Source organism: Acipenser ruthenus, chromosome 41 (genome assembly GCF_902713425.1).
Source record: "Acipenser ruthenus chromosome 41, fAciRut3.2 maternal haplotype, whole genome shotgun sequence".
Lineage (NCBI taxonomy): Eukaryota > Metazoa > Chordata > Actinopteri > Acipenseriformes > Acipenseridae > Acipenser > Acipenser ruthenus.
In genome coordinates, this window is record NC_081229.1 from 8,640,530 (window position 1) to 8,664,506 (window position 23,977).

Below are 23,977 nucleotides of genomic sequence, written 5' to 3' on the forward strand. Positions count from 1 at the left end.
GAATTCCACCATTCTATTCATACTGAGGTCTGATAAACCCCTACGCATGACTATATATTGATGGACATTACATAAGCAAATGAGATGTCCTTTTTTTGAAATACCATGTTCCTTTTCAAAATGTATTTTGATATTAACCTTTAATAAAGGAAAACACCTGCATTTTCAGTACTGTATCTATTTCAGTGCAATGCAGTTTTTTCATTGTAATAAAGAAATAAGCTTTTTTTACATTTAAATGTTATTTCTGTTTCTAATTCAAATTTGGGGAGAGTCAAAAAAAGTTGTCAACTTTGATTCATGTACTAAAGGTTACTCTTAAATGAATTCACGATCCAGTTCTGTTGAACATTTTTATGGTAAACTGAGCATGACTTAGAAACTGGGCTGTCATCTGTAGAGCAGAACATCCCATAAACTCGGCTGAATTCGGAACAGCAGAGAAGCCCAGAATTTGGGACATAGCCTCAGAACAGGGGCAGTGTATATGTAGAACTGTGATTACATTAGAGATAAACTAATGTATCCTGTAACAAAACTGAAATAGTGCAGTATATAGATTTGCAATTAAAATAAATCATGCAAACGATGCATAAGTAGTAAGGTATAGTCAGTAAAACATTTTTTAACTCCATTTCAATGCAGAATGTTCTTTGGTTGTGAATTTGAGATGGTGATCCATTGTTTTCTAACACACTTTATTCTTAACTGTATTAATGTACATGTATGACTAGGGGAGCAAATCTAAATGTAATGATGCTTTTTATATGTGGCTGTTTTGTGTTGTATTCAAATCTAAATGTAATGATGCTTTTAATATGTGTCTGTTTTGTGTTGTATTCAAATCTAAATGTAATGATGCTTTTTATATGTGGCTGTTCTGTGTTGTATTTTTTGTGATATTACAGAAGCCAGTCAGTGCATTTGTTTTGTGTGTTTTTAATTCATTCTAAATGTCATCAGTCACAATTCATGAAAACCAGGGACCGGTTGCACAAAACACCTCCAGGTAACCCTTTACTGCACAGAGCACTGACATCATCATCATCATCATCATCATCATCCACTACAACAGTCTAGCAACAGTCTTCTCTAATCTCTTATTACACTGGACACTGCATCCATATGTTAATAATGGTGCAATGAGCCTCCAGCATGAGTCAGTGCAGCTCCACTGCAACATATCCTAACTCCTGCATTGGGAGACAGTGGACACAACCCTTCATGTATTATATACATGATTGGTCAACACAGAAAAAAGACTGAGACAGTAAAGGTTTCCCCTCAGTGGTATTCTGTTTATATCACAATTACAATTTATGGAAGAAGTTTGAGCCTAAACTAAACACTTGGGGCTGAGTCTCTGGAATTGGTTAAAGCAGAATGATGCACTCAATACAAGAGTTTAATACCAATGCTTTATTAAACAGGGAACAGCAAGCAATGCAGGGAGGTATTGAAAGTGTAGGGGCCAAAACTGAAATAAGATTCTCAGAGAGTTGATAATCAGGAACATACAGGTAACAGACAAAAAAATGGAAACCCCAATGTAAAGTCACTTAATGTTGTGGGCCACTATGGTATCCCGCTCTGTGGAGTTCTCGTCAGACCGTTTTTGATGAAACTGGCTGCTCGCATCCCAGGTTGAAATTTGCAGTCAATTGATCTGCAGTTGCTCGCCTGTTTTTCCTTGCTCTTTGAATTAATGCATGGATATCACGATCCTGGAGTATGCGCTTCCACCCACTCTTGCCCTTTGCTGATGATGTCTTTCCCTCAGAGTTCCATGCTGACATCACCTTAGACACCGTTGCTTGTGAAACATCAGTAAGTTGAGCTGTCTTGGTCACTGAAGCTCCTGCCAAAAGCACCCCGACAATCACCCCTCTTTCAAAGTTTGCCGATTTAAATCTCAAGCTCTAGAGCGATACACAAAACAGTAAATTACACAGGGACTCATAATGAAAGGTTAAGGTTTCGTTCTGAATGAACATGGGCTTTGTCTCTGGTGTGATTTCAGAGTTCCTGCCTGACGGAAGTGCTTGCCACAGTCAGAGCACCAATATGGTTTCTCTCCTGTATGAGTTCGTTGGTGTACTCGAAGGTCATTTTTAGTACGGAAACTCTTCCCACAGTCAGAGCAGTGATACGGTTTCTCTCCTGTGTGAATTTGTTGGTGTGTATGAAGATTGGTTTTAAAACGGAAACTCTTTCCACAGTCAGAGCAGCAATATGGTTTCTCTCCTGTATGAATTCGCTGGTGTGTTTTCATGTCTCCTGACTGATTGAAACTCTTCCCACAGTCAGAGCAGCAATACGGTTTCTCTCCTGTGTGAATTCGCTGATGTTTTGTCAGGGTTCCTCTTTCTCTGAAACTCTTCCCACAGTCAGAGCAGCAATACAGGCTATATCCTAGATGAATTTGCTGGTGTGCTTTCAGGGCTCCTCTGTAACTGAAACTCATCCCACAGTCAGAGCAGCAAAATGGTTTCTCTCCAGTGTGAATTCGCTGGTGTTTTCTCATGTCTCCTGACTGATTGAAACTCATCCCACAGTCAGAGCAGCAATACGGTTTCTCTCCAGTGTGAATTCGCTGGTGTCTTTTCAGGTGTTCTGACTGAATGAAACTCTTCCCACAGTCAGAGCAGCAATACGGTTTCTCTCCTGTGTGAATTCGCTCATGTTTTGTCAGGGTTCCTCTTTCTCTGAAACTCTTCCCACAGTCAGAGCAGCTATACGGTTTCTCTCCTGTGTGAATTCGCTGATGTTTTGTCAGGGTTCCTCTTTCTCTGAAACTCTTCCCACAGTCAGAGCAGCAATACAGTTTCTCTCCTGTGTGAATTCGCTGATGTTTTGTCAGGGTTCCTCTTTCTCTGAAACTCTTTCCACAGTCAGAGCAGCGATACGGTTTCTCTCCTGTGTGAATTTGCTGGTGTGTTTTCAGGTTTCCTAAGCGAATGAAACTCTTCCCACAGTCAGGATATTCTCCACCGCCCGCCCTCGCTTTAGCTGCTGGACTGGAACCTGGAAAATATGAACAGGAAAGAAAGTAAGAGGGACTGCTTGTAGGCTTCGGGCATGTGGCTGGGTGGAGGAGTGGATTAAAGTATGTACATTTTATCTGTGGGGTTTGCTCTGGGTTACACCAGTTTAAAAATGCAAAGTTAAACTTAAAGCCTTTATGTGTGAAAGCAAAGTCAGTAAAGACTGATTTTGGTGAAACCGATCCCTGGGATCAAAATCTGAGTTTGAAGTTCTCCTGTAATGTTTCAGATCTATAGCCCCTGACAAACCCAGATTATAATTATATCAGCATTAGATTACAATTATATTTCTCTCATCATGGTATTTTATGACCTCCTTTTCTTTCCCTACTCCTCCCCCTCCTCTGATCTCTCTATCCGACCCTTCCTCACCAACTATGCTACCCAGCTCCTGGTCCAGGCCCTGGTACTCTCCTGCCTAGACTACTGCAACTCCCTCCTGGCTGGCCTCCCTGCGTCCGCCACCCGTCCGCTCCAGCTCATCCAGAACTCCGCTGCCCGCCTGGTGTTCTCTCTGCCTTGCTTCTCCCATGCTACTCCACTCCTCCGCTCACTCCACTGGCTCCCGATCAACGCTCGCATCCAGTTCAAGACTCTTGTATTAGCCTACAGATGCCTTGAGCAGACTGCACCCAGCTACCTCCAGACCCTCATCTCTCCCTACACCCCCACTCGACCTCTCCGCTCCGCCTGCACTAGAAGACTGGCTCTACCTCCTCTACGCTCCCCTGCCTCCAGAGCCCGCTCCTTCTCCACCCTCGCCCCGCAGTGGTGGAATCTCTTTCCTACAGATGCCAGGACTGCCCAGTCCCTGACCACATTCCGGCGCCTCCTCAAGACACACCTCTTCAGAAAGAACCTGTAGAACTCCTGTTTTTCCCCTGGGACACATATCATTCTTCCTTAAATGCGCATTACTTGCTCTTATCTGCCCCCTATTTTACTGCAATCTGCCAAGTGTTTAAACTGTAGTATTTTGTATTTAATTATATCCTGATGTAACTATCACTGACACTGTTATCTGCTGTATTATTGAATTGTATTTTGTCACACTTGTACTTGCTTGAACCAAAGTCATTGTATTCATCATTGTATTTGTCTTGCTCTTAATTGTATTATTACTTGCACTGTGATTCTTGAAATGTAATTGTTGACGACTGTAAGTCGCCCTGGATAAGGGCGTCTGCTAAGAAATAAATAATAATAATAATAATAATAATAATAATAATGAGTTTTTACAAATCTTGGGGTCTGTACAGATGCATACACTGAACTGCAGTGTAATCCGCATCAGCTGTCAATGATGTGCTTGGAGACTGGAACGGCTCCCTCCCTCTCTCTGTTTGGAATCATCTTGTTTATTGTTGTACAGATATACATCACGGTGCATTAGAAATGTGCAGCCCCATGCCATAGCATTACATTACACATGCAGAGTTTATGTGTTTTGTTAATTCAATTCTCTCTATTTATAATTCCTATAATTGAATCCCAACACAGTGGGTTACAGGACTCCAGTATACAGACAGAAACACAAGCAGTTTATTTTATACAGTTACACAGACTGTAAATGCATCAGGAACCTACACTACAGACAAAAGCTTAGCATCACCTAGACATTTTAGGATTGAGACCATTAAAAAAAAAAATAATAATAATAAAAAAAAATAAAAAAAACACAACACTATATAATGTGACATAACATGAAATACTGGCAGACTTTTGCAATATAATGATGCTGTAATTTCTTTGATTACATGATGCTAAATAAAAGGTCTAAACAGGGGTGGGAGCAGAGCAAAGTAGCCAAGACTGAAAATGTATGGTGCTGTGAAGGCGAGTACTTTTAGTAGTTTATATTTTAACAGTAGTTGCACGTAGTCTATACAGTACAAATACAAAGCAAACATGCGTACACAACCTACAGAAACACACACTGTGCACAACAACTGCACAAAGTGTTTCATGTTACAAAAAGTGCAAACAGAAACAAACAGAAACACAACAGCTGTATTGCTGGTTTCTCAGCTTCTTGTAATAACTTGTTACTTCTAAGCTGCCGTGCAGAAGGCTGCCTGTCAAGGAAATACCAAAAAAAAAAAAAAAAAAAAGCTTATTACTGCGTTGAGAATACCTCGTTTAAATATGGATGCTTGTTTTCACTGCATTGCCTCATGTACAGCTAACCATAGATATTCTATTTATTTCTATTCTTTTAAATAGAATATCTTTGAACTAACCTTGAAAGATTTTACGGTACGACAAAGGTCAAACGGCATTCAAACATTGAAACTCAAGACCCTACTGAAACCATCTTTAAAAACGTAGCAATGTTCTGTAAAAGTTTTGGCTGCAAAACGGAAGCAGACAAAACTAGATTTTTTTTAAAACAATTTTGAGCGACAAATTCAGCGACATTTTCAAGTTTTGTAAACCTTTTAAAATGATGTTGACATACTCTTGAAAAGAAACGTGCAATTTCCATATTTTGCTGCCTTTAAATCAATAAATCGTACACACGGGAGGCAACCCTTACATTTCTAATACTATGTAGAAATAATTATGAAGTTTTAAAACCAGATACCTTCAAATTATTAGTAAACTGTAACATCATGTTTGCCACTAACTCAAGAGAGTTAACTCTGAGAGACCCTGAATGCAGCAGAAAGCACCTGAATCCTCATGCAGGTACAGTACGAGCACGTGAAGGTCTTTCTATGGGAATGGGTTAAACAGGCTTGTGATAATAACAGGTGAAGAGTTTGCTGAAGCATTACTGTGTTTATTACACTGTGTATGTACAGTAACACAGTTGTTTAGTGTTCAGATAGTTTTGTCATTTTACCTTTAGGTCAGTATTCAATGTTTTACAGTAACTCTCTAATCCGGCACCACTTTCCAGTCCCAAGCGATGCCGGATTGGACAGGTTTTAAAGTAATCTAACCCATATGCTCCCTCCCTCTCAACCACACTGTGGATTTCACGCAATCTAGAATGGCAATGTCACAGCTACTGGGAGTCACTCACCTGCTAGACTGCATTCTGAATGGGAGCGCCCGTTGGGAGAGCCTTCCTCTCCAGCGCCTTGCTCTCTCACGCAGATTCTCTCCAGCACCACGCTACACTCCCGCAGGCGCACAGGCTCCAGCTCAGGGATGTTTGGTTTGAAGTCCTCGGATTCTTCCTTCACTGGTTCCATGTGCTCAAACTCTACTTCAGGGGGCTCCTGTTTAATACGGACAGTTTCCAGCACCTCTTCTTGTTTCACAGGAAGGGATTCTTCCATCTGGGGGATCTCCAATTCATTGTGCTCAGCTTTAATGTCAGAGACCTCTGGCTGACTGCTCTCACATTGCATCTCACAGAGCTCCTGTTTAATGGGGAGGGAAGCCAGCCCAGAGAACTCCACTCTAATGGGGACAGGTTCAAGTTCAGGGAACTCCTCTTTAATCTGGACAGATTCCATCTTCACACTGTCCATGGCAGCAGACCGGATTCTGTTTAGTAGCTGCCGAAAAAATAATCATGTATCAATTTAAATACACTGTTATGAAGGGCATTCAAGGGACAAATGCAATCTGGCATTATAGCAGGAGTGGCTTTACTATTGAAGGAACACAGAATTTCTTTTAATAAATTTATAATATCATAGGATTTTATCTGTTGAAAAAGTTTAACCCTTTGCGGCCCTATGTTGGACCAGGTCTGACATTACAATTTTCCGTTTCCGGTCCGACATCATCAAAAAGACGTCAAGCACAGGTCTCTAGTCATTTTTTCTCAGGAAAAAGCAGAGAAAAGCTTTCAATGGCTGAGTGAGACCGATAGCAGCCGAAAAAAAAAAAAAAATAAGGAGGCGGATCTGTACAGATAGTCAGACAGATAGTCCCTTCAACACAGACATAACATGGACATAAACAAACAAGATAGCTGCTTCCGCATCCAGCGCTCAAAGAATATCACAGACATTTGCCAAGCTTGACGTTACAGTAATAAAATAATGCCAAATGCATACTGAGTTTCTACTGAAGCTACAGTAACACTGAAATCAAATTTCATTGACAGTACAATGAAAAGTATTATAAATGTAGTAGTACTGTGCATTTTATTGACAATACGGTTGTAAGAGAGCCTGCAGCAGGGAAGCAGGAGAGAGCCCTGCACACTATTAGCGGGGGCAGGGCACAGCCCTGCTTGTATAGAGGCTTTGTATTATTAATAGAATGTATAAATATGACTGTATTATTAATAGAATGTATAAATATGACTATTATTAATAGAATGTATAAATATGACTATTATTAATAGAATGTACAAATATGACTGTATTATTAATAGAATGTATAAATATGACTGTATTATTAATAGAATGTATAAATATGACGGCGCAGCCTTGTGTTTTGTTTTGTATTTTTTAAAGATCTGATGTTTTGTTATTGTTTAAAAACCTTGTGCAGAAACAGTGAAGGAAACTGCCCAGACTGACCCAGGGTCTGTTTTGTTTATTTTAGTGTTCGTGACTTTGTTTTGTTTTAACTGTTTGATTTCACTCTGTGAGCAAGTGTTTTTGTTAAATGTTTGTTTTTGTATTTATTTTTGTGTTTGTAAAGAAACACGACGATGTCAATTTATATATATAATGTGTGTGTGTGTGTGTGTGTGGTGTGTGTTGATATGGTTATATAAATAAATAGCATTACACTCGCCATTTCAATGAAACTCCATACGCTCTGGAGCTTTTTATCACTGACACATCTTTCTGCAGTTGCAGCTGTAACAGGTAGCGCGGCCCAAAGCACCTGCAGGTGGAATACATCAGGATACAGGAGTCCAGGTCATGTTCTTTACAGAGCTTCATGAGTTCTGACAAAGACATTGCATTGTCCGATTCCCGAGTGTTAAAACAGGCTCAATGTGGTGTACGAATAAATCACACTGCATTTCAGGAACTCTGCATTGAAGCTCTCGATTCAGCTTCACAAGTGCTTTCCCTTTAGTATATTAACAGTTTTCAGTTTAGCATAAAATATCATCATTTTTAAAATGTGCGGTTTATACACTAATTGTACTACTACAGCTGGACTCAAACATTAAAGGGACACACGCGCCAGTCCTTAACTACACTTTATGATGAAATACGTTTAGTGTGTGAGTGTCAGTGACAGAAAGGGCAGAAATCAATATTTTGGAAATGATTATTGGAGGGGCCAGTGCCTCTGCATGTACTAAATATTTGAAGATGCACTAAATAGTGTGTTTCTGACCCGGATGGCCTTCCACACGTGTGTGTGTGTGCGTGTACGCATGTGTGTGTATGCGAGCACTAAAAGCACATCGAACACCCAATGCCTTAATATTTTGTGTACAGATTAGTTTTGTTACTAAGGAATTTTACCGACTGTATTAAGTTATTTTTTAATTCTGTGAAGACCTTTTTATAATAAAGACCTTAAAATGTGCCCACATTATAGTTTAATGTAAGCACAAGTTAAGTGTGTGCGGAGTGTCTCCATATCAAAGGCTGGACTCGCTGCGAGTGGTTCATTCAGACACAGCTTAAACTGTGCAAAATTACAAATGTCATATAAATATAAGGTCGCTTCAGCATTGATTTTATCACATCCCTGTGTTATTACAGAATGTCTAATTAATACTAATTAAAAAGCCCATTAATACTCACTATATACTGTAAAAAGCCTATCGTGCTGAAAAGTCTGTATAACAGGATATGTTATGTTAAAAAAGTCCCAGGTCGTGTTATTTTGCGGTACATGTTAAAACGTGGTACACCATGTACTGCGCGTGCCCGGGCTGTGCAAATAATTTTAGCTCAGAAAAAAAGTTAACGCCCATCTGAACAAATACAAAGTACTGTTCGACCTTTAAAGTTAATTTTAATTATATATATATATATATATATATATATATATATATATATATATATATATATATAACCAATTCAGCAAATATGTGACTAACTGATGAGCAACAAATTGTGTTATCTAACATTGTAAACATGTACAATTTTGTGGGTGAACCACAGTTTGTCTTATTCCTAGTGATTTGTGCAGCAGTCAATCACAACATTGACAGCGTACCATTTTTTTATGTCACACGGGTCAAGTTTTGGTACCAGTACCACATTCTGATGATGTACCACGTTCTGCACCTACACCGGCTTTCAGCCACTTCCTGTAGCGCGACACTCTAAATACCTTTTCTCAAAATAACGAAAACAACCGCGTCTGTATCATTTAGTTTAAAACAACCGCGTCTATATCATTTAGTTTAAAACAACCGCGTCTATATCATTTAGTTTAAAACAACCGCGTCTATATCATTTAGTTTAAAACAACCGCGTCTGTATCACTTAGTTTAAAACAACCGCGTCTGTATCATTTAGTTTAAAACAACCGCGTCTATATCATTTAGTTTAAAACAACCGCGTCTGTATCATTTAGTTTAAAACAACCGCGTCTATATCATTTAGTTTAAAACAACCGCGTCTGTATCATTTAGTTTAAAACAACCGCGTCTGTATCATTTAGTTTAAAACAACCGCGTCTGTATCATTTAGTTTAAAACAACCGCGTCTATATCATTTAGTTTAAAACAACCGCGTCTGTATCATTTAGTTTAAAACAACCGCGTCTGTATCATTTAGTTTAAAACAACCGCGTCTATATCATTTAGTTTAAAACAACCGCGTCTGTATCATTTAGTTTAAAACAACCGCGTCTGTATCATTTAGTTTAAGGCATCTGCAGTTAAAATAAATAAATAAATAATAAAATAGAGTAATCAAGAACATTATGTTTTATAAAGTCATTAACACAGACAGACGTGCTTATTTCTCAGCGCGCAATGCGTTTTCATGTAGTTTATATTGAATATGAATCTACAATCACGTGTAGTTTCGTACAGTATCTGTTCAGTTCAGTCGGGATTTATCCCAGACACTAGGAGAGCATCGAGAGGTTGCGCGCATCCGAGTTCAGCAGGTTAAACCACATCAACAACGCGCTGACATTACTAGCTACCCATGACGAGAACATCACATACCTGCGCTGCACAGAAACACTGACCGGCTGAAAAACCCGCGGCTAACAGCAAAACACCACTGCGTCGAGAACAACCAAACACCAATTAAAAACAACAACATGGAACTCACTTTTTCTTTTTCTTTTTTATTTATCGTCCACGCCTTGTCAACTGGTGCGCAACAAAATGTTAAATAATTTAAAAACAACTCTGCGGAGCGCAATCTTTTTCTTTTCTTTTAAATTTCTATCGTTTGTTGTTGTTCTTCTCTTTGAAAAGACGCGGAGGTATGACGCAGCCCCGGTTTTGGGGATGGAACTGCTTAACAGTCTCGCGTTTTGATTGGTTCTTGTCTGTCGGAGGAATATGACGTTGACACGAGTGGGAAAGCGTAGAGTCATTTTAACATTGTGAGAGAGTTATACAACCAATCCTTTTACACGGCAGTGAAGTTTGGAGCCCAACTCTAAACTGTGAATGCAGTAATTGGGACTAAAGTCCAACAGAAATCTTACATGTAGAATTCTGCAAAAACATCTTGCAGTTGCACAGAAATGCTGCAAGCAACGCTAGCCTACAGTATAACTATCAGGAATAGATGAGGACTATTTGACCAATGCAATCCAATAATATCCATGTTAACTTGTTGAAGGGCGCTGGTCTCTTAAAACCCATGTGTTAAACAGCAGATATAGTACTTTTTTGTATGTTTGTATTTATTTATTTATTTTTGCATGTAATAGGTTTATAAAATATGTTGAATTCCACCATTCTATTCATATTGAGGTCTGATAAACCCCTACGCATGACTATATATTGATGGACATTACATAAGCAAATGAGATGTCCTTTTTTTGAAATACCATGTTCCTTCTCAAAATGTATTTTGATATTAACCTTTAATAAAGGAAAACACCTGCATTTTCAGTACTGTATCTATTTCAGTGCAATGCAGTTTTTTCATTGTAATAAAGAAATACGCTTTTTTTACATTTAAATGTTATTTCTGTTTCTAATTCAAATTTGGGGAGAGTCAAAAAAAAGTTGTCAACTTTGATTCATGTACTAAAGGTTACTCTTAAATGAATTCACGATCCAGTTCTGTTAAACATTTTTATTGTAAACTGAGCATGACTTAGAAACTGGGCTGTCATCTGTAGAGCAGAACATCCCATAAACTCAGCTGAATTCGGAACAGCAGAGAAGCCCAGAATTTGGGACATAGCCTCAGAACAGGGGCAGTGTATATGTAGAACTGTGATTACATTAGAGATAAACTAATGTATCCTGTAACAAAACTGAAATAGTGCAGTATATAGATTTGCAATTAAAATAAATCATGCAAACGATAAGTAGTAGTAAGGTATAGTCAGTAAAACATTTTTTAACTCCATTTCAATGCAGAATGTTCTTTGGTTGTGAATTTGAGATGGCGATCCATTGTTTTCTAACACATTTTATTCTTAACTGTATTAATATACATGTATGACTAGGGGAGAAAATCTAAATGCAATGATGCTTTTTATATGTGGCTGTTTTGTGTTGTATTCAAATCTAAATGTAATGATGCTTTTTATATGTGGCTGTTTTGTGTTGTATTCAAATCTAAATGTAATGATGCTTTTTATATGTGGCTGTCTTGTGTTGTATTCAAATCTAAATGCAATGATGCTTTTTATATGTGTCTGTTTTGTGTTGTATTCAAATCTAAATGTAATGATGCTTTTTATATGTGGCTGTTTTGTGTTGTATTCAAATCTAAATGTAATGATGCTTTTTATACTTGGCTGTTTTGTGTTGTATTTTTTGTGATATTACAGAAGCCAGTCAGTGCATTTGTTTTGTGTGTTTTTAATTCATTCTAAATGTCATCAGTCACAATTCATGAAAACCAGGGACCGGTTGCACAAAACACCTCCAGGTAACCCTTTACTGCACAGAGCACTGACATCATCATCATCATAACACTACTCATATTTATACTGGTTTTGAACTCGATTCCAGCTGCTGTCCAGCACAGCTACATTTCAACTCCAGAAGTTTCCTTTGTCTTGCAATCGATGCAGGTTAGAATTGTTTCAATATATATGAGTCAGGAAAGAACAATAAACTCAGTAAATTCTAATAGGATATTACGAAATCGTAATTCATTCTTTAGCAATCTGTTGTTGAATTATACATCCTTCAGTTAGAATCCACGGCCCTTAAACTGAACACTGTTACATGTATTATGTCTGTGGTTCAATTTCCCAGCGTCAGAGGCCTGTAGGATTTGCTTGTATTCCTGGTCACACAACCCAGACTCGCTCAGTGGATTGGAAAACTCTTGCTGTAAATTTGACCAGTGGCAGCAGGCTGAATCAGTTCATTCATTATTGGTTCAACATTCGTTGACTTTTCCTTTCTTCGATTGCAACCCAGTTGGTCGAGTTTCTCTTTATGGCCTTTTGATTTATTTAAGTTTCTTATAATGCTGATCAAACTATGGGGTGTCCCTGTTGAATATTGTGAAGGGCTCTTGTAAGGCTGTTACCCGTAACTCTCTCTTCTTACTGAAAACCTAACCCTAGCACAAAGGATTATTCATCTTCAACCTCTCACCTTGGAGTCCAGGTGCAACCCGATTTTGTTTATTCAGGGCCTCCAAAGCTCAGGAATTCGGGAGAGGCGTTCTCCCCCAATACATATTGGTGTTACTATGGTGATCAGGCCATTTCACCTCAAGTCGCCATGGGTACCGGGGCCTATTCCTGGTAAGCTCTACAATGTTACACATTTCTCAACTCCCTTGTAAATCTGCAGGTGCCACACAATCATACCACAGAGGAGCCCTTTAACTACTCTTAAGGTCCAACACTGCAAAAGAGCAAGAAAGAGCCAGGATAAAACCTGTCTGAGTTCCTGTACCTATGACCCGTACACATGCGTGCTACACTTGTATTACATGGTGCAGTTTACAAAAGCAGTGTAAAATAAAAGCATGGGCAATGCACATTGCAAAATATTCAATCATTGATTTGATTCATTTGTTCTAGAAACGTGACAAAATGTACAAGACAAACCCTCCAGGCGGTTGTCCAGTAAGGACGGTGCAGTCTTGTCTCTGGGATGCTACATACCGGGGTCGGGATACTCGTTCCCATCAATGTATTTATTTTCAAGTCTATGCAGTTTAAATGCTAAACCCTGAAACTCATTCCCGACACTGAGTTATCAATTTCTCCTGACTCGTCCATCAGATGAGGTGCAGAATAGTTTCCTTTCTGCATATTCCCGCTCCCAGGCACTGACTGCATTGACAGCCTGAGTTAAACTGACAGCAGAGAAGCCTCTTGTGACGTGTCCGCGTCTCCGCCCACTTTCTAACACAATCAGAGTGCAAGAGAGCTGAACAGCATTTTGACCATTTAAATCTCAAGCTCTAGAGCGATACACAAAACAGTAAATTACACAGGGACTCATAATGAAAGGTTAAGGTTTCATTCTGAATGAACATGGGCTTTGTCTCTGGTGTGATTTCAGAGCTCCTGCCTGACGGAAGTGCTTGCCACAGTCAGAGCACAAATACGGTTTCTCTCCTGTATGAGTTCGTTGGTGTACTCGAAGGTCATTTTTAGTACGGAAACCCTTCCCACAGTCAGAGCAGTGATACGGTTTCTCTCCTGTGTGAATTCGTTGGTGTGTATGAAGATTGGTTTTAAAACGGAAACTCTTTCCACAGTCAGAGCAGCAATATGGTTTCTCTCCTGTATGAATTCGCTGGTGTGCTTTCAGGGATACTGTGTGACTGAAACTCTTCCCACAGTCAGAGCAGAGATATGGTTTCTCTCCAGTGTGAATTCGCTGGTGTGTTTTCATGTATCCTGACTGACTGAAACTCTTCCCACAGTCAGAGCAGCAATACGGTTTCTCTCCTGTATGAATTCGCTGGTGTGTTTTCAGGGATTCTGTGTGGCTGAAACTCTTCCCACAGTCAGAGCAGATATATGGTTTCTCTCTAGTGTGAATTCGCAGGTGTTTATTCAAGGCTCTTGACTGACTGAAACTCTTCCCACAGTGAGAGCAGCAATACGGTTTCTCTCCTGTGTGAATTCGCTGGTGTGTTTTCAGATGATCTGACTGAATGAAACTCTTCCCACAGTCAGAGCAGCAATACGGTTTCTCTCCTGTGTGAATTCGCTGATGTTTTGTCAGGGTTCCTCTTTCACTGAAACTCTTCCCACAGTCAGAGCAGCGATGCAGTTTCTCTCCTGTATGAATTCGCTGGTGTGTTTTCAGTTTTCCTGAAACTCTGAAACTCTTCCCACAGTCAGAGCAGCAATACGGTTTCTCTCCTGTGTGAATTCGCTGATGTTTTGTCAGGGTTCCTCTTTCTCTGAAACTCTTCCCACAGTCAGAGCAGCTATACAGTTTCTCTCCTGTATGAATTCGCTGGTGTGTTTTCAGGTTTCCTAACTGGGTGAAACCTTTCCCACAGTCAGGATATTCTCCACCGCCCGCCCTCGCTTTAGCTGCTGGACTGGAACCTGGAAAATATGAACAGGAAAGAAAGTAAGAGGGACTGCTTGTAGGCTTAGGACATGTGGCTAGGTGGTGAAGTGGATTTAAGTATGTGCATTTTATCTGTGGGGTTTGCTCTGGGTCACACCAGTTTAAAAATGCAAAGTTAAACTTAAAGCCTTTATGTGTGAAAGCAAAGTCAGTAAAGACTGATTTTGGTGAAACCGATCCCTGGGATCAAAATCTGAGTTTGAAGTTCTCCTGTAATGTTTCAGATCTATTGCCCCTGACAAACCCAGATTACAATTATATCAGCATTAGATTACAATTATATCTCTCTCATCATGGTATTTTATGACCTCCTTTTCTTTCCCTACTCCTCCCCCTCCTCTGATCTCTCTATCTCTGTTCCTCTGGAATCTACCACACTCTCTCCCTCTTCCTCCGCTAAGAACCTCGGAGTCACCCTGGACCCCTGCCTCTCTTATTCCCAGCACATCTCCACTCTGGCACGCACTTGCCGATTCTTCCTGAGCAACATCCGAAGAATCCGACCCTTCCTCACCAACTGTGCCATCTAGCTCCTGGTCCAGGCCTTGGTACTCTCCTGCCTAGACTACTGCAACTCCCTCCTGGCTGGCCTCCCTGCGTCCGCCACCCGTCCGCTCCAGCTCATCCAGAACTCCGCTGCCCGCCTGGTGTTCTCTCTGCCTCGCTTCTCCCATGCTACTCCACTCCTCCACTGGCTCCCGATCACCGCTCGCATCCAGTTCAAGACTCTTGTACTAGCCTACAGATGCCTTGAGCAGACTGCACCCAGCTACCTCCAGACCCTCATCTCTCCCTACACCCCCACTCGACCTCTCCGCTCCGCCTGCACTAGAAGACTGGCTCTACCTCCTCTACGCTCCCCTGCCTCCAGAGCCCGCTCCTTCTCCACCCTCGCCCCGCAGTGGTGGAATCTCTTTCCTACAGATGCCAGGACTGCCCAGTCCCTGACCACATTCCGGCGCCTCCTCAAGACACACCTCTTCAGAAAGAACCTGTAGAACTCCTGTTTTTCCCCTGGGACACATATCATCCTTCCTTAAATGCGCATTACTTGCTCTTATCTGCCCCCTATTTTACTGCAATCTGCCAAGTGTTTAATCTGTAGTATTTTGTATTTAATTATATCCTGATGTAACTATCACTGACACTGTTATCTGCTGTATTATTGAATTGTATTTTGTCACACTTGTACTTGCTTGAACCAAAGTCATTGTATTCATCATTGTATTTGTCTTGCTCTTAATTGTATTATTACTTGCACTGTGATTCTTGAAATGTAATTGTTGACGACTGTAAGTCGCCCTGGATAAGGGCGTCTGCTAAGAAATAAATAATAATAATAATAATAATAATAATGAGTTTTTACAAATCTTGGGGTCTGTACAGATGCATACACTGAACTGCAGTGTAATCCGCATCAGCTGTCAATGATGTGCTTGGAGACTGGAACGGCTCCCTCCCTCTCTCTGTTTGGAATCATCTTGTTTATTGTTGTACAGATATACATCACGGTGCATTAGAAATGTGCAGCCCCATGCCATAGCATTACATTACACATGCAGGGTTTATGTGTTTTGTTAATTCAATTCTCTCTATTTATAATTCCTGATGTAACTTAAAAAAAAGGATGATGAGTAGGTAGATTCAAGAAACTGCACAGAGTCCTTTTCTTCAGTCAGTTGTTAGGTTTATTGAAATATGCAGGGAGCCTGGTCCCAGGTACAGGACACAGAATACTCGTTCTTACAATTGTTGCATGACATTAAATACCCTTCTGCATAGGTGTCTGTCTCTCTCCTCCTCTTTCTCTGACACTTAACCAATAGAAAAGGTACAACTCATTATCATTATGTGTGTGTGTGTGTGTGTGTGATCTAGTGTGAAGATCTCTGAACTCAGTGCTTTCTTCAGACCCTGGTGTCACAAAGGTCCATACATCTGGTTTTTGTCATCTTCCTTGTTCCTATCTCTCCGATTTGCCTAAGACACTTTGATCCCAGTTTCATTATCTCTTTTTGGCTCTTCGGTTCCCCTTGAAAACTAGCTTTATGACCCCGTCATAAACCAGCTGTATTTTCTAAGCAAAAACCTGTTAACTAGTTTTATAACCCAGTGGACTCCCGAAGGGCAAGCTTCTTTCATGTCAGGGTTGGAGATCAAAGGACTTGTTTGTACAGCCGTGTGCTGCTGGCCAGCCATTTGCTTTGACACAAAAGAATCTTTTTCAGTTGTTACAACTTCAGAGTAACTTCTCTACCATATTGCTGCTTTCATCTATCACAGCAGTGCTTGCATTTTTGGAACTAACAGTTTTTTCTATCCAATGTTAAATCACTTTTCAGAAAAATAACATGAATACAGCCGTCATTCCTCATGCGTAGCAAACTGCTATTCAATACTTGTTCCATGTTTTCCAACAATTCCTATAACTGAATCCCAACACAGTGGGTTACAGGACTCCAGTATACAGACAGAAACACAAGCAGTTTATTTTATACAGTTACACAGACTGTAAATGTATCAGGAACCTACACTACAGACAAAAGCTTAGCATCACCTAGACATTTTAGGATTGAGACCATTAAAAGAAATAATAATAATAATAAAAAAAAATATATATAAATAATAATAATAAATAAAAAATAAAAAAAACACAACACTATATAATGTGACATAACATGAAATACTGGCAGACTTTTGCAATATAATGATGCTGTAATTTCATTTGATTACATGATGCTAAATAAAAGGTCTAAACAGGGGTGGGAGCAGAGCAAAGTAGCCAAGACTGAAAATGTATGGTGCTGTGAAGGCGAGTACTTTTAGTAGTTTATATTTTAACAGTAGTTGCACGTAGTCTATACAGTACAAATACAAAGCAAACATGCGTACACAACCTACAGAAACACACACTGTGCACAACAACTGCACAAAGTGTTTCATGTTACAAAAAGTGCAAACAGAAACACAACAGCTGTATTGCTGGTTTCTCAGCTTCTTGTAATAACTTGTTACTTCTAAGCTGCCGTGCAGAAGGCTGCCTGTCAAGGAAATACCAAAAAAAAAAAAAAAAAAAAAAAAAGCTTATTACTGCGTTGAGAATACCTCGTTTAAATATGGATGCTTGTTTTCACTGCATTGCCTCATGTACAGCTAACCATAGATATTCTATTTATTTCTATTCTTTTAAATAGAATATCTTTGAGCTAACCTTGAAAGATTTTGCGGTACGACAAAGGTCAAACGGCATTCAAACATTGAAACTCAAGACACTACTGAAACCATCTTTAAAAACGTAGCAATGTTCTGTAAAAGTGCTGGCTGCAAAACGGAAGCAGACAAAACTAGATTTTTTTTAAAACAATTTTGAGCGACAAATTCAGCGACATTTTCAAGTTTTGTAAACCTTTTAAAATGATGTTGACATACTCTTGAAAAGAAACGTGCAATTTCCATATTTTGATGCCTTTAAATCAATAAATCGTACACACGGGAGGCAACCCTTACATTTCTAATACTATGTAGAAATAATTATGAAGTTTTAAAACCAGATACCTTCAAATTATTAGTAAATTGTAACATCATGTATGCCACTAACTCAAAAGAGCCAACAGTGAGAGACCCTGAATGCAGCAAGATGCACCTGAATCCTCATGCAGGTACAGTACGAGCACGTGAAGGTCTTTCTATGGGAATGGGTTAAACAGGCTTGTGATAATAACAGGTGAAGAGTTTGCTGAAGCATTACTGTGTTTATTACACTGTGTATGTACAGTAACACAGTTGTTTAGTGTTCAGATAGTTTTGTCATTTTACCTTCAGGTCAGTATTCAATGTTTTACAGTAACTCTCTAATCCGGCACCACTTTCCAGTCCCAAGCGATGCCGGATTGGACAGGTTTTAAAGTAATCTAACTAATATGCTCCCTCTCTTTCAACCACACTGTGGATTTCACGCAATCTAGAATGACAATGTCACAGCTACTGGGAGTCACTCACCTGCTAGACTGCATTCTGAATGGGAGCGCCCGTCTTCCTTTCCACCTCCTTGCGTGCTGTTGGGAGAGCCTTCCTCTCCAGCGCCTTGCTCTCTCACGCAGATTCTCTCCAGCACCACGCTACACTCCCGCAGGCGTACAGGCTCCTGCTCAAGGATGTTTGGTTTGAAGTCCTCGGATTCTTCCTTCACTGGTTCCATGTCCTCAAACTCTACTTCAGGGGGCTCCTGTTTAATATGGACAGTTTCCAGAACCTCTTCTTGTTTCACAGGAAGGGATTCTTCCATCTGGGGGATCTCCAATTCATTGTGCTCAGCTTTAATGTCAGAGACCTCTGGCTGACTGCTGTCACATTGTATCTCACAGAGCTCCTGTTTAATGGGGAGGGAAGCCAGCCCAGAGAACTCCACTCTAATGGGGACAAGTTCAAGTTCAGGGAACTCCTCTTTAATCTGGACAGATTCCATCTTCACACTGTCCATGGCAGCAGACCGGATTCTGTTTAGTAGCTGCTGAAAAAATAATCATGTATCAATTTAAATAGTGTAATGAACGGCATTCAAGGGACAAATGCAATCTGGCATTATAGCAGGAGTGGCTTTACTATTGAAGGAACACAGAATTTCTTTTAATAAATTTATAATATCATAGGATTTTATCTGTTGAAAAAGTTTAACCATTTGCGGCCATGTTGGACCAGGTCTGACATTACAATTTTCCCTTTACGGTCTGATGTAACTTAAAAAAGGATGGTGAGTAAGTAGATTCAAGAAACTGCACAGAGTCCTTTTCTTCAATCAGTTGTTAGGTTTATTGAAATATGCAGGGAGTCTGGTCCCAGGTACAGGACAAACAGAATACTCGTTCTTACAATTGTTGCATGACATTAAATACCCTTCTGCATAGGTGTCTGTCTCTCTCCTCCTCTTTCTCTGACACTTAACCAATAGAAAAGGTACAACTCATTATCCTGTTACCATATATTTCATGTGCGAGTGTGTGTGTGTGTGTGAGTGTGTGTGTGTGATCTAGTGTGAAGACCTCTGAACTCAGTGCATTCTTCACACCCCTGGTGCCACAAAGGTCCATACATCTGGTTTTTGTCATCTTCTTGAGACCTTTTCTCTTTTGATCTATTTGAAGTCTTAGAGCCTGGCTCCTTCAGTCCCCTTGAAAACTAGCTTTATGACCCCGTCATAAACCAGCTGTATTTTCTAAGCAAAAACCTGTTAACTAGTTTTATACCCCAGTGGACTCCCCGAACGGCAAGCTTCTTTCATGTCAGGGCTGGAGATCAAAGGACTTGTTTGTACAGCCGTGTGCTGCTGGCCAGCCATTTGCTTTGACACAAAAGAATCTTTTTCAGTTGTTACAACTTCAGAGTAACTTCTCTACCATATTGCAGCTTTCATCTATCACAGCAGTGCTTGCATTTTTGGAACTAACAGTTTTTTCTATCCAATGTTAAATCACTTTTCAGAAAAATAACATGAATACAGCCGTCATTCCTCATGCGTAGCAAACTGCTATTCAATACTTGTTCCATGTTTTCCAACACGGTCCGACATCATCAAAAAGATGTCAAGCGCAGGTCTCTAGGTCATTTTTTCTCAGGAAAAAGCAGAGAAAAGCTTTCAATGGCTGAGTGAGACCGATAGCAGCCGAAAAAAAAAAAAATAAGGAGGCAGAACTGTACAGATAGTCAGATAGATAGTCCCTTCAACACAGACATAACACGGACATAAACAAACAAGATACCTGCTTCCTCATCCAGCGCTCAAAGAATATCACAGACATTTGCCAAGCTTGACGTTACAGTAATAAAATAATGCCAAATGCATACTGAGTTTCTACTGAAGCTACAGTAACACTGAAATCAAATTTCATTGACAGTACAATGAAAAGTATTATAAATGTAGTAGTACTGTGCATTTTATTGACAATACGGTTGTAAGAGAGCCTGCAGCAGGGAAGCAGGAGAGAGCCCTGCACACTATTAGCGGGGGCAGGGCACAGCCCTGCTTGTATAGAGGCTTTGTATTATTAATAGAATGTATAAATATGACTGTATTATTAATAGAATGTATAAATATGACTATTATTAATAGAATGTATAAATATGACTATTGTTAATAGAATGTATAAATATGACTGTATTATTAATAGAATGTATAAATATGACTGTATTATTAATAGAATGTATAAATATGACTGTATTATTAATAGAATGTATAAATATGACGGCGCAGCCTTGTGTTTTGTTTTGTATTTTTAAAAGATCTGATGTTTTGTTATTGTTTAAAAACCTTGTGCAGAAACAGTGAAGGAAACTGCCCAGCCTGACCCAGGGTCTGTTTTGTTTATTTTAGTGTTCGTGACTTTGTTTTGTTTTAACTGTTTGATTTCACTCTGTGAGCAAGTGTTTTTGTTAAAATGTTTGTTTTTGTATTTATTTTTGTGTTTGTAAAGAAACACGACGATGTCAATTTATATATATAATGTGTGTGTGTGTGTGTGTGTGGTGTGTGTTGATATGGTTATATAAATAAATAGCATTACACTCGCCATTTCAATGAAACTCCATACGCTCTGGAGCTTTTTATCACTGACACATCTTTCTGCAGTTGCAGCTGTAACAGGTAGCGCGGCCCAAAGCACCTGCAGGTGGAATACATCAGGATACAGGAGTCCAGGTCATGTTCTTTACAGAGCTTCATGAGTTCTGACAAAGACATTGCATTGTCCGATTCCCGAGCGTTAAAACAGGCTCAATGTGGTGTACGAATAAATCACACTGCATTTCAGGAACTCTGCATTGAAGCTCTCGATTCAGCTTCACAAGTGCTTTCCCTTTAGTATATTAACAGTTTTCAGTTTAGCATAAAATAGCATCATTTTTAAAATGTGCGGTTTATCCACTAATTGTACTACTACAGCTGGACTCAAACATTAAAGGGACACACGCACCAGTCCTTAACTACACTTTATGATGAAATACGTTTAGTGTGTGAGTGTCAGTGACAGAAAGGGCAGAAATCAATATTTTGGAGATGATTATTGGAGGGGCCAGTGCCTCTGCATGTACTAAATATTTGAAGATGCACTAAATAGTGTGTTTCTGACCCAGATGGCCTTCCACACGTATGTGTGTGTGCGTGTACGCATGTGTGTGTATGCGAGTACTAAAAGCACATCGAACACCCAATGCCTTAATATTTTGTGTACAGATTAGTTTTGTTACTAAGGAATTTTACCGACTGTATTAAGTTATTTTTTAATTCTGTGAAGACCTTTTTACAATAAAGACCTTAAAATGTGCCCAAATTATAGTTTAATGTAAGCTCAAGTTAAGTGTGTGCGTGGTGTCTCCATATCAAAGGCTGGACTCGCTGTTCGTGGTTCATTCAGACACAGCTTAAACTGTGCAAAATAACAATTGTCATATAAATATAAGGTCGCTTCAGCATTGATTTTATCACATCCCTGTGTTATTACAGAATGTCTAATTAATACTAATTAAAAAGCCCATTAATACTCACTATATACTGTAAAAAGCCTATCGTGCTGAAAAGTCTGTATAACAGGATATGTTATGTTAAAAAAGTCCCAGGTCGTGTTATTTTGCGGTACATGTTAAAACGTGGTACACCATGTACTGCGCGTGCCCGGGCTGTGCAAATAATTTTAGCTCAGAAAAAAAGTTAACGCCCATCTGAACAAATACAAAGTACTGTTCGACCTTTAAAGTTAATTTTAATATATATATATATATATATATATATATATATATATATATATATATATATATATATATATATTATATATATAACCAATTCAGCAAATATGTGACTAACTGATGAGCAACAAATTGTGTTATCTAACATTGTAAACATGTACAATTTTGTGGGTGAACCACAGTTTGTCTTATTCCTAGTGATTTGTGTAGCAGTCAATCACAACACTGACAGCATACCATTTTTTGACGTCACACGGATCAAGTTTTGGTACCAGTACCACATTCTGATGATGTACCACGTTCTGCACCTACACCGGCTTTCAGCCACTTCCTGTAGCGCGACACTCTAAATACCTTTTCTCAAAATAACAAAAACCACCGCGTCTATATCATTTAGTTTAAAACAACCGCGTCTGTATCATTTAGTTTAAAACAACCGCGTCTGTATCATTTAGTTTAAAACAACCGCGTCTGTATCATTTAGTTTAAAACAACCGCGTCTGTATCATTTAGTTTAAAACAACCGCGTCTGTATCATTTAGTTTAAAACAACCGCGTCTGTATCATTTAGTTTAAGGCACCTGCAGTGAAAACAAGATAACATTTTTAAAAAGTACTATTGTAATCAAGAACATTGTTTTATAGTCATTAACACAGACAGACGTGCTTATCTCTCAGCGCGCAATGCGTTTCCATGTAGTTTATATTCAATATGAATCTACAATCACGTGTAGTTTCGTACAGTATCTGTTCAGTTCAGTCGGGATTTATCCCAGACACTAGGAGAGCATCGAGAGGTTGCGCGCATCCGAGTTCAGCAGGTTAAACCACATCAACACCGCGCTGACATTACTAGCTACCCATGACGAGAACATCACATACCTGCGCTGCACAGAAACACTGACCGGCTGAAAAACCCGCGGCTAACAGCAAAACACCACTGCGTCGAGAACAACCAAACACCAATTAAAAACAACAACATGGAACTCACTTTTTATTATTTATCGTCCACGCCTTGTCAAGTGGTGCGCAACAAAATGTTAAATAAATTAAAAACAACTGTGCAGGGCTGAGTCGGTTTTTTTTTTCTTTTCTTTTAAATTTCAGGCGTTTGTCGTTGTTTTTATTCTCTTTGAAAATGCGCTGAGGTATGACTCTGCCTGCGCTCTAGTAACTCCTAAAAATCCTGCGTCGCCAGCGGGAGTCTGCCTCTGACGTCACCGCCTGCGTAGACGGAGCTGGGACAGATTTAGGAGGTTTCCCAGCGCGGTCCACTGAGCAAACATAGCGACCAACTTCATTGATTTTGCCATTGCAGAAGAGATAGAAGCAATTGAGTTTCCCTTCGTGCTCCACCACCTTCAACAATTACAGCAACCTCAGAAAAGGTCAAACGATGCAGACAGCACAAATACATTTTTCATTAGTTGTCTATTTTATTAGCCTTTGTACAATTAATTAAATGCTACATTTTACACAAATACATATACGTCCCATAATGATTGCATTTACTATAAGGATAAACAAAATGCAACAGAAAATATAACTGCATAAAGTGATGGAGTCCAGTAACCAAACTAGTGTATCCAGTGGTACTATTAGTTCA

General features: G+C 39.5%; 2 protein-coding genes across 3 annotated transcripts in view; both read right to left on the bottom strand.

Annotated features, from left to right (window-relative positions):
- LOC131709115 (zinc finger protein 883-like) overlaps positions 1–10,335 on the bottom strand; it is a 45,588-nt gene extending 35,253 nt beyond the window's left edge. The window contains exon 1 of the mRNA XM_059011049.1: positions 10,217–10,335. The gene's annotated coding sequence lies outside the window, so the exon portion shown is untranslated. The remainder of the gene's footprint in view (positions 1–10,216) is intronic.
- On the bottom strand, positions 924–23,977 carry LOC131709124 (zinc finger protein 271-like). 2 transcript variants are annotated; one of them, XM_059011068.1, is made up of 5 exons: positions 23,363–23,977; positions 18,637–19,147; positions 13,623–14,612; positions 7,006–7,022; positions 924–2,944 (listed from the first exon to the last, which is right to left on the bottom strand). In XM_059011068.1, exons 2-5 carry the CDS (start codon positions 19,115–19,117, stop codon positions 1,970–1,972), a joined length of 2,463 nt encoding a protein of 820 aa, XP_058867051.1. In that variant the 5' UTR covers positions 19,118–19,147; positions 23,363–23,977; the 3' UTR covers positions 924–1,969. The 2 variants fall into 2 exon arrangements, with proteins under 2 accessions (XP_058867051.1, XP_058867050.1); XM_059011067.1 differs by lacking the exons at positions 924–2,944; positions 7,006–7,022 and having other exon boundaries at positions 11,922–14,612; positions 18,637–19,144; positions 23,363–23,778.

What these genes read in the sequence shown, in the direction of transcription:
- LOC131709124 (XM_059011068.1), bottom strand. Translation starts at nt 19,117, where the DNA reads ATGGACAGTGTGAAGATGGAATCTGTCCAGATTAAAGAGGAGTTCCCT. An exon ending in TTCAGAATGCAGTCTAGCAG is followed by an intron (nt 14,613 to 18,636) that starts GTGAGTGACTCC and finishes CATATTTTCCAG; the next exon opens with GTTCCAGTCCAGCAGCTAAA.